The 13,720-nt window shown below is 37.4% G+C and overlaps 1 protein-coding gene across 3 annotated transcripts in view; it reads right to left on the bottom strand.

Moving 5' to 3' along the window:
* Positions 1-1,869: 1,869 nt before the first annotated feature.
* Positions 1,870-13,720, bottom strand: part of FXR1 (FMR1 autosomal homolog 1) — a 29,097-nt gene continuing 17,246 nt past the window's right edge. Inside the window, exons 9-17 of one of the 3 annotated variants that reach the window (XM_067002280.1) lie at positions 11,955-12,033; positions 11,461-11,570; positions 10,442-10,528; positions 9,498-9,705; positions 7,792-7,959; positions 6,617-6,817; positions 5,792-5,872; positions 3,288-3,379; positions 1,870-2,888 (exon numbers count right to left, since the gene is read on the bottom strand). In XM_067002280.1, the coding sequence (XP_066858381.1) occupies positions 2,718-2,888; positions 3,288-3,379; positions 5,792-5,872; positions 6,617-6,817; positions 7,792-7,959; positions 9,498-9,705; positions 10,442-10,528; positions 11,461-11,570; positions 11,955-12,033 (1,197 nt within the window). In that variant the 3' untranslated portion in view covers positions 1,870-2,717. Of the gene's footprint in view, positions 2,889-3,287; positions 3,380-5,791; positions 5,873-6,616; positions 6,818-7,791; positions 7,996-9,497; positions 9,706-10,441; positions 10,529-11,460; positions 11,571-11,954; positions 12,034-13,720 lie in introns of all 3 variants that reach the window. The other 2 variants (XM_067002279.1, XM_067002282.1) reach the window with 2 other exon arrangements.

Here is a 13,720-nt window from a genome sequence, read left to right on the forward strand (position 1 = left end):
GCAGCCAGGAGGTCAAGTCGCACTTGGGGTGCGTTAAGCACAGCACAGCCGGCCTAAAGAGGCGATTCTCCTGCTGTGTTTAGCGTTGGTGCGGCCTCATCTCGAGTATTGTCCCTGAAAGCATCCAGAGGAGGGCAGCAAAGCTGGTAGAAGGGCTGCAGGGCATGTCTGTGAGGGGAGGCTGAGGACACTTGGGTTGTCTCCTCTGGAGAAGAGGCTGGGGAACAACCTCACCGCTCTCTGCCACATCCCAAGGAGTGGAAGTGCAGAGGCAGGCGACAGTCTCTGCTCCCTGGTCACTGAGGACAGGGCATGCGGAAATGGCACAAAGCTGCACCGGGGTGGGGGGGGGAGTCAAACAGGACATTAGGGAAAACATCCTTACCAAGAGGGTGGTCAAACACTGGAGTAGGCCTCCTAGAGAGGTGGTCAGTGCCCCAGGCTTGTCTGTGCTAGCATTTGGATTGGGATCTTAATAACATGCTCCAACTCTTGGGGTCAGGCAGTTGGACCAGATCGCTGTAGGTCCCTTCTGACTGAACTATTCTGGTCTACTTACATAAAACCAGGATACCTGAGCTGGATTTACCAGGCTGCATGAAGCCAAACATACTAGCAGCTGTCTTATGTATCTGAATTAGGGCCAAAGTGTTCTGTCACACTCCAGGAATCTTTCCAGCCTTTCTGCAACTACAGTAAAACTGCTGTACAACATATGTAATCATTAACACCATCTGCTCATAAATATACAGTGGAGTGCAGAACTTCCATTTTTCCAGAACCATGCCCCTATTTCAATGAGGGGTGTTAAGTAGTCTCACATCCTCTGCCTAAACTTCGGCTACTCTGTAGCTGTACTGCTGTAACTAGTTCTAGGCCACCTAGTAATACCAAAGCACCCTTATGGAAAGATTATACACTTCTACAACAGAGGCTCAAGATCAGTAATGGAAGAGAATGAAGAAGAAAACGTTTAGAACTTAAAATGAAAGGGATACTTTGCTTTACTACAGAACTTAAAGCAGGGTTAAAAAAAAAGGAAAACACAACACACACACACAGCTGGAACACTGCCATGCAGCAGCTTCACAATTTGCATCTGTCAAGGCCTACAAAGAATGAAAGCTCCTTACGTTCTTTCCTGCCAAGTAACATTGACTGTTTTTAAACAGCTTTTTTTTTTTTCCCCCCCTCTCATTTGTTTTCCACTCTTGTGGCTGTTATCATTGAGGACTCTTCTGTTTACTTTAGAGTTCTAACACTTTGTTATCCAGGAGGGAACACTGTTGCCTAGTCTCAACATTGTCATACTAAAACTGCGCCTCCTTAAATGAAGTAAATACCTAAGCCTGGTTAGTACAACTCTGCTCTAGCTGTATGAAGTACAGGAACTGGAGGCACGTACTGCACAGTGTATTTTTTTTCCCTTTCTCACTTTTAGCCAAATCAGGTAAAAGAATTTTCCTTTCTAATCAGTATAGCTTCAGCAGTGCATGTGCTCTCTCTGGCTTCTTACAACTCCATTGCTTCCCACATTTTTTTTTCCTACTTCTGTTTTCTACGTTATTGCTCTTGCTCATGCCCCCAAAAAGACTTGTTAGCATATCATGCTTCTAGCTTCTCAAAAACTACACCTGCATTAGTTCCTATATATGTTAGTCATGTTAAGCAATTCTTAAGGTAAGTCTTTTTAGATACATTAACTGATGTTTTACATCACCTTAATGCAAGGTTAGCATGTTAGAAAACTTTTTTTGTAAGAGTTAAAGGTTCAAGCTGCCTGGCAGGTAAGTTTCAACAGTTAGTGTTAACAGCTTGAAAACCTTAAGTCAATAGCAATTTAAATTTCTGATAGAAACAGTCCACAGATGGAAGATCAAAGTTTATTTTCTTTTACTACCAGCATACAAAAAAAACATATTGCACATCAAACAACCAAAACAAAAATAAAAATACTCTACTAAGGACTAACATATGTAGTTTATACAGAATAAACTTTCTGGAAATTGATCTTTTCAGTAGTTCAGGTTATGTCTTAATGGACATGACTAATTCAGCTTAGTGTTAACTAAAGCTATGTTTGATTTTTAAATACTGTACAGTTTAATAAATAAACCAAACAAAGCCTCAATGTAGAACAGTCACTGCCAATGTCACCCAGTATCCCTGCAGAGTATGAGAATTTAACAAATGTATTCCAGTGGTCTGCAGATTTTTCCTCTACATACAGCATTTAAAAAACATGTATTAAAACAGACCAGTTTCCAGACTAAACTAATGGAGAAATTACATTTCAGTGCAAAATATTTTAGACTGCATTTCTTTCTAGTATTCCTCAGGTGAAGAAGTGGTTGCATATTATTAAAAATGTAACAAAAGCAGCTAATGCTTTCATAAAGAGTATTATGTTAGGGATCCCCCTCACATCTCTGCCGTATTTTGAAAACAAAATAACATTTCCTATAGCCAGCAATTTTGTTTATTTAAATGTTACATATACTATCTCAAGGCACATCTGATGATATATTTATAACACAGTAGGTGTCAAAGTATGTTTAACATATGATTTCTTCAGGATCCCTCCCCTTTCTGTATTCCAAAATGGAGGAACTGAAAGTGCGGTGTCAAGACTGGCGATCCATATTCTATCTTTGGCAAGCTTATACAAGCACTATTTTAAATGTAATGTAGAAGAACTGTAAACTAGGAACTTCAGTTTATGAAACACCATTCAGCACTGCTTCTTCCTGATTATTTCCCTCCTCTTGAACAGTAACTTTCTTTTCATCAGGACTGTGCTGTAATTTAGAAGGCTCATCCCCAGCAGTTGTAGCAGGACCATTCACTGCCTTTTCGGAAGGGCAGTTTTCATCAATTGCATCTTTTGCCTTAAAGAATAAGAACAGGATTATTAAAAATTCAGTAAAAAAAACACAGAATACAATGTCTATTTCCCTCTGGCTCACAGCAACCTTGCAACGGGAATTTTTGCATTTTATTATGCATGCTACTTGTATACTAATACTACTAAATATAGTATTATATTTATATAGTAAATATAGTAAATATTTTAGAGTACATAAGTCCTTTAATTTGAACCCTAAAACAGTTACTCAAGTCCCCACTGATATTCTACAAGCTAATGCTCAATTCTGTTTACTCAACCATTTTGACTTTTCATGATTTATTCTTGAACTCAGTACTCAAAGTGACCTAAATCAAGCATTCCTTTACTGTTTCACTGTAAGGGAAGAGAAAAAGGAAGTGTACATTTAAAATCGTCTTACCGCTTCTTTCTTGGTTTTGGCTAGTGTCTCCTTTGGAGGGTTTCTCTGTCTACTTTGAGATTCAGCTCGTGATATATAGTCAGCTACTGTTACTGTACAAGGAAAAAAAATTAGTGACGCTCATATTAGAAATTTAACTTAGCATTAAGCTTCGTATCTTTTTTCTGCACAAGTTACGCTATAACTGGGAGATATCTCACAAAAGGCCTTCACTCTTACAGGTTATCAACTACATAGCAAGGATCAGTTCTTTTATGTTAATAAAGTTTTCAACAAAATCTGTGGTAGCTGGTGATTATCTGAAGACAGAATCTTAAAATTAGTAAAACAGTAATTTTGGCCTGATTGCTTAAAAAGAAGGGATTTCTATACCCATCTTCAAGAGATCAAAACTGCAGGCTCTTTAACTTTAGACAGTTTATTATTGGGATTTAACTATCTTCACTAGTGAAAAATTTCACACTAATAAAATTAAGGTAGGTTAAAATACAAAAAATATTAGGGGAGGTTCAGAATATGGCATCACTTACGATAAAAGATGCATTCAAATCCTTGTTACTTTCATGAAGCCACTGGCAAGAGAACTCACCCTCCTGGTACTCAAAAGGCAATCCACACTGTCAAATCTGGCTTGTGGGTGGGTGGATTAACTGTGATGTGCGTACAGGCACTCGAGTGGCTCTGTATGAGCGAGCCTGTACCCAACAGCAGGACAGCCATGCTTACACTGCTATGGCTACACTTACTGGATGCTGGCCAGCGGCTTTCTGACCTCTTTTCTTCTTACCACCTCAGCACATGTTCTTGTAGCTTGGTTTTGTCTTATCCCGCCCTCTCGTAACCACAACAATTGAGAGTCAACTCTATTTTTAGAATACACAGGACTACAAATTTAAATATGCATTTGTATCTTTGATGAACTAAAGCATATTAGAGTTGGCAAGCAGTATCTACTGAACAGTACAGTCAATTACATTTAGTATACCATGCATTCAGGTGAACTGTTTTCCTGGGTTTAGCAGTGACTGTGTAAGAAACAGATTATCAGCACAGGAAGTGTAACACACAGGTTTTCTGTTACATTAACTGGACTTTTCACAACTGGGTCCCTGCATAATTGTTGAGACCAAGTGAGTTTCCACACAAGGGGACTTATTTCTCTAAAATGATGTTCTGTACCCAACTCCTCTAATATAAAGAAGAAGCATGTTTTTACACACAGTGTAAAAGGCTCTTTAATAATAATCTTAATAATCATATACGTAGCAGGAACCCAAAAAGTATGGTGACATAAATAACTAAATGACTGAAGTATGCTGTTAGTATTTAGGAGGAATAATTCCTTCTCTCAATTTCACTCACTATACACTTACTGAGTATTTATGAAGAGATTAAATTATTAGAGCATTTTCCAAATAGTATAACTACCAATGCTCTTAAGGTTGGTTTCAAAAATATTTCTTACAGAAATTGAAAATGGTATTTTGAACAAAAAGAAATCAACAGGGAAAAAAGTGAGAAAACTTTGGGGATTTGGTTTTGTTCGTGGAATGCTTTCATTTCAAGAAAAATACTAGAGGTTTTTGTAGAGATGACCAGCATCTCTTCCACCCCTTTATAAACTATCATTTTGTAACAAAACTACAGAATGCTGAAAAATAAGGTTACTTTTTTCTTAAAGTTTTAATTATTAGAAGAAAAAATGTTGTTGCTTTACAAGTCAAATATCATATGAGCACCACAGATATACAGAAAACAAATATGGGTGAAGTTTTGAGCCTGTCAGTCTAGAAGACCTTCTGTTACTACCTTATGGCACAGATGTACAAGCATTTTCTGAACAGGGCATTATACTGAGAATTAGCTAGTTCACCTTTAACATTTCAAGTGTTAGTACACACAAAAGAAGTGCAACAAGCCACAACAACAAAAAAAATTGGAAACATGCAACTTCATTTAAATTCCTCCTCCTTCCCACCCTCAATTTGTGGATGATTTACAATGTTCACAAAAGCTGAAGACTGATAGCAGAAGTCTGAATCAAGCTCTGGACTGGCAGATACCATGTAGGTTCCCTCACAGTGCCTTGCCAGGGCACCTACAACCTGCCATTCCAACTCTGCTTCTCAGCCAGTGCTGAAAAGGTTGTGTCACATTCAATGCAAGTGCGCAAATGCAAGTGAGTGCAGATCATGAACTTTTTATATACATCTTGATCCTGGACCACTGAAGTCAACAGAAGTTTGGCTATTGACTTCAATGAGAACCGGATCAGAAGCATAAATTGTATTTCCAAGCAAAAAGTTAGACATTATAAATTAGTTTCATTAGACAGATTAAGAACTTTATAAAAGTTCTCCTAGTGTAAGAAATGTTTTTCATCTTTATCTAGTAGTCTTATTAGTTATTAACCTTTATATATTATGCAGCTATATGTAAAACAGCAGACACAACATTCTCTCATGCTTTTGACCTGAGAATACCCACAGCTTCACTCGAATTACCTGGCTGTCTATCTTCTGCCTGACCCCTGAAGCGACGCCTGCGGCTACGATTGCGTCGCTGGGGTTTTTTGTCACTATCATCTGCAATTGCAAAGTTTACCATGAACTATTTCTGACGAAAAAAATAAATTCTTCAGCAGTTTCAGCATGGGGCATTTCAAATTACTTCTGTTAAAAAAGACAGGCTAAGACAGTCTGAAAGAACAACAAATTTATACTGAAAGCATACACAATGAAGTAAATGCCAGATTTTACTTTTTTGCTCCTGGCTCATGAAAACATTTAGGCATATGCTTAATGACCTCAGATTTCATTTATTAAATAACCGTATGTCAGATTTTAGCCACAACCATGAAGAAGAGTTTTTTCTACACTATTAAGTAACAGATTATATTCTTGTCCCAGTGAGTATCAAGAGAATTTACTGAGGGAAAGTACTTAAGCAGAGGCTGGCTAGAGATAAATTAACTGCTTAAGTAGCTTTCCTACCCTGACACTGAGGTTACCAAGGACAAAACAGAACACTGATCAGAGCACCGTGTCTCTATGAAAACAGCATTACTAACTGAAATCAAAGTTAGTCTTTGGTATCTCCATCAGATACGTTTTACAAAAGAGGCATATGAAAGTACTACTGGAGCTCAGTAAACAAGAACTTTCATGGCAGAGCCATGGAAGTAGAATTTTTCCTTTAATCAGACAACAACCTTTAACAGAACAATGACTCACCACTAATAAAAATGAACAAGTATTTCACTGCACTTACATTGATAGCACACTTCTTTCTTCCAAAATCGTTCTGGGACTATCTAACTGTTTACATACCTAAACCATTCTCATTAACAGAAGCTGTATCAGACTCTGTCATTCCATCCATTAGAACAGCATCTTCATCAGTCCGTCGCCTGCGCGACCTCCTGCGGCGGTTACTACTGTGGTGAGATTCACTAGCATCGGTATCCACAGTCTGGTCTGACTCTGTATTATCAAGTAAGCTGTAAGGGTTGCTGTCCGGATCTTTAAGCACTAAACGAACAGAAAGTTTGTATTTAAGATACTGTAGTTACACACATTTAATTTCCAGGCTGACTTAAATCTATGCTTCAAAACATTAGAACAATCTTATGAAAAGGTATAAATGCTATAGTTCTATGTGTAATGGTTCCTCTCTAACTAATCCAACAATATATATTCTGAGGCATCACAATGTGGCACTTAAATTACTGCATCACAAAGATTTCCAAGGTTAATATTAAAGAACTTTTTACTTTAAGCTGTTAAATGTGTAAAATATACCTTTCGCTTCATTAGCAGGATGGCACTTCTGTCACTATTCAAGTGTTGTGAATTATCTTACACAGTCAAACTCTGATAAAATGTTAACTTCCTGTGATTTCTTCTCCTTCCGTATCTAAACACAAGCTTAACTCAAAAGGCAACCACGGGTAGCATGCCCAAGATTTCTAAACTTTAATGTCATTATTGTGTATAGTAGAGGAAGGAAATGGAGATCATCATGAACAGAAGATGATGAACAGAATTCCAACGACAGCTTATGACAACAAAACATCACAGAATGGTTTGGGTTGGAAGGGACATAAGGATCATCTCATTCTAACCCCCTGCCATGGGCAGGGACACCTTCCACTGTCTCGGGTTGCTCAAAGCTCCATCCAGCCTGGCCTTGAACACTTCCAGGGACGGGGCATCTGCAGCTTCTCCCAACAATCTGTTCCAGTGCCTCATTACCCTCATAGTAAAGATCTTTTTCCAAATATCTAAATCTACCCTCTTTTACTTTAAAACAATTACTCCTTGCCCTATCACTACACTCCTTGATGGAGTCCCTTTTCTGCTTTCTTGCGTATCACAAAACCCCACTGAAATACCAAAGTATTACAATTACAATGTAAAAGCAGAGTGTTTAAAAGTACTAAGAGGTCAGAGAGGGAATTGCAAGGAACAAAAACAGAGCTCAAAATACATTTGAGACACACTACCAGAGCTAATAGATGACTTGCCACCACGAGGTCCACCACGTCCACGACCTCCAGATACACTGCGTCCTCGTCCCCCAGGACGTCGTCTATTGTCACGCTGATGTCTGCTTTCTCTGTCATCTTCTCCTGCCAAGGACCAGTCACTAAGTTCATCTTTTCTCTCAGATTCTGTTTCAGAGGGATTAGAGAGCTCAGAGTTTGTACCTTGTACAAAAAGGAAAAGAAAATTGGAAATGAGTAAGAAATGTGGGATTGTATTCTGGTTTCAGATTCTTAGAGAAGTCTTCTCAAGCATCAGGCCTAGTTATACGTATTCTATAAATATATACAAAAAACACAAATTCAAAATAAAAATCTATAGATATATCTTTTTATATAAATTTATATTAAAACATTTATGTGCACAAATAGAATATGAACAGTGTAAGTTACCTAGGTTTCTATGATTCTTAATTTTATTTGCAATAACAAGAGAAATTAGATCCAAGATTACTCAAACTGTAATTTATGTATGTGGATAAAATCAACAATTAAATACTACTTTCTCTTTGTGTGTACGCTGCAGGCATTTGATGCAGTTTCTAGGCAACTTCTCTGAAATTCCCAAGGACAACTTTGCCACCTTACAGCTAATGGCTGTCGCTAAGCAACCTCTTCTGGCTGCGGTAATGTACTTGAAAAATTTAACTGTTTATATTAAATATTGCTCATAACTTCCCATTGTTTCTGAGCTAACCAAACCTGCACAGCTTTTTATTACTAAAAAAACTGAACACCTACCATTTATGCTAAGCATCCAGAACTTCTCCCTACCAACAATTCTGGAATAAAGGTATTTACACTCCTATATAAACAAACTGAACATTCATTACGGTTTCAGTTTAGTCAAACAATTCACCAGGAAAGAGTAAAAAACAAAGTAATAAATATTATCAGTATCATCAGAATTAACCTGATCAACATGCCATGATCAAAGGTATCATCAGTGCCAGGCCACGCAATTCAGAAGAACTGTGTGATTTTGTGACAGAAGTGAGCTACACGGAGATGATCAAGAGTAATTTACTGTATTCAATAATTTTCTGCCCTGTTTACTAGGGCGCCTATGTATCTTTATGAAATACATCTATATTTAAGTGCAGACTTTCCAACTGGGGGGATGCAGCTGAGTGAAAAGGGGATGTGCACACTTCTACAAGGAACTGCTACTCAGTTCCACAGAATACCTCACTACATCTAAAATCCAGTTAGTTTCTACCCAAATTCAAAAATGATTACGAAGAAGCTTTGTGCTACATCCATTTTAAGTTTTAATTTTCACAGGTATGCTCACAGAATGACCATGATCACAGACGAGCTTTTCTCCTCCTCAGTCAAGTCAGATAATGCTACTTTAAAAAAAAATTGTGTCTCCTCAGAGTATCTGTACCTCTTACACACACCATCACTTTCAATTTTTTGTCAACTGCTATCATTGAAAGCCAAGATTTTACCAGAGTTCAGTTTGCTCATTTTTTCAGTTAAAAATTTAACTTCAGCAAGAATATAAACTAACTAGGTTTTCTGAGCTATGCGGAAAAAAAGGCAATTCTGAATTTTCAGGTCTACCTTCAACTCAACTACTCTGAACACATGGATTCAAAAGCATACTGAAGACTCATTCAATAGCTGCTCTACAGTTGTAAAAACCACCACAAAAAACTCACCGTAACCTGATGTGTAATTGGGGCCTCTGCGGCCTCTCCCTCTTCCACTGTATGATCTGGAACCTTGCACTGAGGAGAGGGTACTCTCGTCAGTCGTATAACCCTTCTCTTTTTCTGGAACTCTAGCAGAGGAAGGTCTGAAACCCATACCAATCTGACGCAATTGTTCATCAATCTGGAGCCGTTCCAGTCTTAGTTGCTCTACCTCCTACATAAAAAGGAAATAAATGTCAGATAAAGACATCTTACTTTTCCCCACAAAATACCATTGCCCATCCAGTCACAGGAAAAACTAACATTCCTTTAGGTGAGTTAATGCTACCTCAAAGTTGACTACAAGTACAAGTAACGGGATTGATCTATGAGTTTTGCAATCCTGGCATTTTGGAAGAAATCTAAAACCTTTCTTTTAAAACACCATGTTGAAAGACTGTTGAGAGGTAACCATCTTAAAAACAATGCTTCACTGCACTTTTTCTAGTCACCTTTAAAAAAACCCTGTCAGAGTAAGATGATCAAATTAATTCATTATTTCTGTGAAGTCACACCCCTAGTCCTACAAAGCCAACTAGTTTAGGCAGGCAATTGTTTTAAATACTACTTAGCATTAGAAATTCCATCCCACACCAACACAGCATTAACCTCAGAGCAACAAAACAATAACATGGAGAAAACAATTGCATATTACTTCTCAAATGCCACTTAGAAGTGTTGTTTAAAGTCCAGTTCTTTGAATACCAACAGTACTAAGTACTCACGATAATGTATTTAAAGGCCTAAATAGCTCTTACGTGCAATGGAAGAGTTCATGACACCAAACCTTAGTTCACAGCCTACAAAGAAATCGTTCAGCAGTTGCAAAACACAATGAAGTTGTTACTCAAGTATTTTCTTACTTCAAGAAAAGCTACTTCTACTGCTTCTTTCTTCCAAAATGCACTTACCTTCAGATACGCAATGTGGTATTCTAAAAGAACTTGGACATTTCCAATGCTTTCCTTAGTACCCACAAATACAAATGGTACCATTCCCTACAGAAACAAAATGCCAAATCTTACATTCAGGAAGAAAATTATCAAAACTATACTTTATGTAAGCAATTAAAAATATTTTAATTATAAAAAAAATCTGAACAAAGACAACTGAATCTTGGGCTGCAAAAAGACACCAGAAATAGCTTAAAGATTGAAGCAAATACTTATTTGTTAAAAATTTCAGACTGTCTAGCTTTCCAACATCCTGTTTTAGCAGTTGAGGTAACCTAACATATACTGTCTACATTCCATTGTGTTGCCTATGCAACACAACTGCTGCGTGTGTTTGTCATTGTAGGTGTGCGTAAAGGCATCCAAAGATTCCTGAGAAGTGTGCAGTGGTTAATTAAACCAACTTTGCAAGATGAAGCACCTTTAGAAGATTTTATCTTATGTTCTCATATAGTTAAAATACGTAAAACAATTTTAGGCTGACAGCGTTAATAGTTATTCAGCTACAGTACATGAAGGAGAAAGCTTAAAAATAAGTCTTGCTTCAGTAGCAAAAAACATTTCTTGAATTGTTTCATACAAGATTCACTGCAAGATGCCGGTCTGAAAAAAATTTTAAAATCCATCTCTATAGCCATCAAAAAATTGTAAAACTGGATTTATTACACAATCCACAAGCATGCCTCTATCCCATAAAACTACCCAAATCACAGTCACCACGTTTTTATAACTTGGACATCACCACTATTATAGGTTAGCCATGAAAAACCAAGGGCACATAGGCCAGCTGCCTAATGATGCAGAGATTAACAATATTCCCGTTCTAATGCTGTAAGGTAGCACTTTAAGTCATTTAATTCAAGCCCCAGAAATTTTCACCTTCTGGATGTTTTCCCTTATTTTCTTTGTTAAAGCATTCAAAATGGCTCATTTGTTAAGGTTTCTATTTTAATAGGAAGAAAGAAGAAAGTACTTACATCTTCACGTGGCAGTTTATTTTCGTTATCTCCTTCAATTCTCACCCTGACGACTCCAGACTTGTCTACAATCTCCTGAATCACTTTCCCATTTTTTCCAATAACTTTTCCTTTGGAGGGCAAGAATGGTTAATTTTGCACCAGTGTGCAAAATATTTTGAACAGCTGTTTGATAATTTACATACAACATAACTGTAACAACCCAACTCTTTTACCTTCTACTTCTTCCCCCCAAAGTTTTCTCCTACTTCACACTCGTAAACAAAAACTGTGTTAGAAGAGAAGGCCAAAAATTCTAAAATTATATTCAAACTGTATGCATGCATAGAACAGCTAGTAGTTACCAAGATTATGCATATAGTTTGAAAAGACTAAATTACTTTCTAATTAAATGGAAAAATCAAATATTGTACTAGAAGCTAAATCTTCTATGCACGGTCAGGCTTAGTAGGCTCTCTTTCCCCAGGTTTTCATATTTTAGCAGTATTACATACCAACAAGATTTCTGGGAACCTGAATAAAATCCTCCACAAATTCCAAGTAACTTCTAGCCTTTTTTACTGCATCAGCAGTCTGAAAAACAAATTAAAAAACATTTATTTCTGAATGCAACATGATAAAGATAAAACCCTATAGCAACACCCATAAATCTTCCAAATGGCAAGCATTTTCAAAAAGAGGAGACGAGAGGCAAAATTAATCTACTTAAGAAATAAACACTAAAGAAATAACTGAGTGGCCAATTACAAGAAAACATACTGCACTAAGGAATATGTCCTCATCAAACGTGAACCTGTAATTTATAAGTAATATTACAATCAAGACAATTCCCCTTTCTGAATGGTAGTTCTGGCCACAGTTCAGTTATCAAGTTTTCTAAGATACAGGAGAACTCTCTTTAAGTCCTTCCTTATGGCTTCATTGCCAGGTGACAGAAATTAAATGACTGTTAATTGAATACTAAAAGTAATGAAAAAATAAATATACAGCTTAAAATTACCAACAACAGGAGTATAGAATGCATGAATGAGTGTTCGAGTGTCAGCAATGATAACTTTTCATCGTACTAATGCCTTTAAGCCCTTTCATCTCTCATATTTTCACACAAACACGAAGCAAAAGTATCACCAGCTCCCGGACCTTTAAATGAAATACTGGGGAACTCCTAGGACAAGAAATTCACAAACTTCTACTTCTGGCAGAAATCAAAATGCTGAGGAGGGAAACATGGGAGATAACAGATTTCAAGATGATGAAACAAGCAATAAAGCTTGGGAAAAAAAAACAGGCAAACAGGAAGTGGTTGGTTGTAGAAAGCAGAGCTATACTGCGTACTCCAAGTAACAGATAAAACGATGCAAAGATGAACACACATTAGCAATTTTCACCTTCAATGAACTCTACAAGTAGGACATAATTAGAGAGTTCACAATGTCCTGCCTCAGAGGTACGTTTATCACTTCTTTCCCAAATAAAGATGAAGGAACAGTGACTGCTGTCACACAAGCAGCATCAGAATGAGAAAGCCAACAGCTGCCAGGGACTTAAGAGCTCCAGCATACCCATATGCATATCTGCACTCTGCCACAAGTACTCAGAAGTTTTGTGCGCATACAACCCATGTGACTCACACCCCAGCAGGAGATAGCATATAAAGCTGCCTTGGATAACGCATACTCAGCTCCCTGCAGCCAGTAATTCAGAAAAGGAAAATAATGACTATGCATACATGGGGGGAAAAAAAAAGTAAGTTGAAAATATCAGTGTGCACATGGATTAAACACCTCAATAAAAATCCAGTTACTAGTAACTATCTTTCTAACTTTGAGTTCCAGTCTGTATGTCTATTCCTGCTTTGGTTACTCCATAGAATCAAGGTATGTCCAAGTTACTTGTAGAGTCTAATAGGAAGATTAAATGCAGGATGTTTCCCTAATCCCAGCATTATTCCTGCTATTTTTGCAGCAGCATAGTTCTAAACGAGTGTGAAACACCTGTAGAATTGGTAGCACAGGTTAAACCCCTCAAGTAATGTTCTAACAGGGCCGCAGTGACAGCAGCATTGCTGTGACACTGCTCTTCTGCCTCATGAATGGATTATAGCTTTGGTCCAAAGAACAGCCCTGTTTTAAGGCTCTCTCAAGATTTAAAACACCTCAGGTAAGAGGCACACAAATGAAATACAGCAGTATTTTGTCCATCATTAATTTGCCAAAAACAAAACCAGCATTAAATCGCTACGTTAAAAAAAAGGAAAAAA

The sequence above is a fragment of the Anser cygnoides genome, chromosome 9, assembly GCF_040182565.1.
Source record: "Anser cygnoides isolate HZ-2024a breed goose chromosome 9, Taihu_goose_T2T_genome, whole genome shotgun sequence".
Taxonomy (NCBI): Eukaryota; Metazoa; Chordata; class Aves; order Anseriformes; family Anatidae; genus Anser; species Anser cygnoides.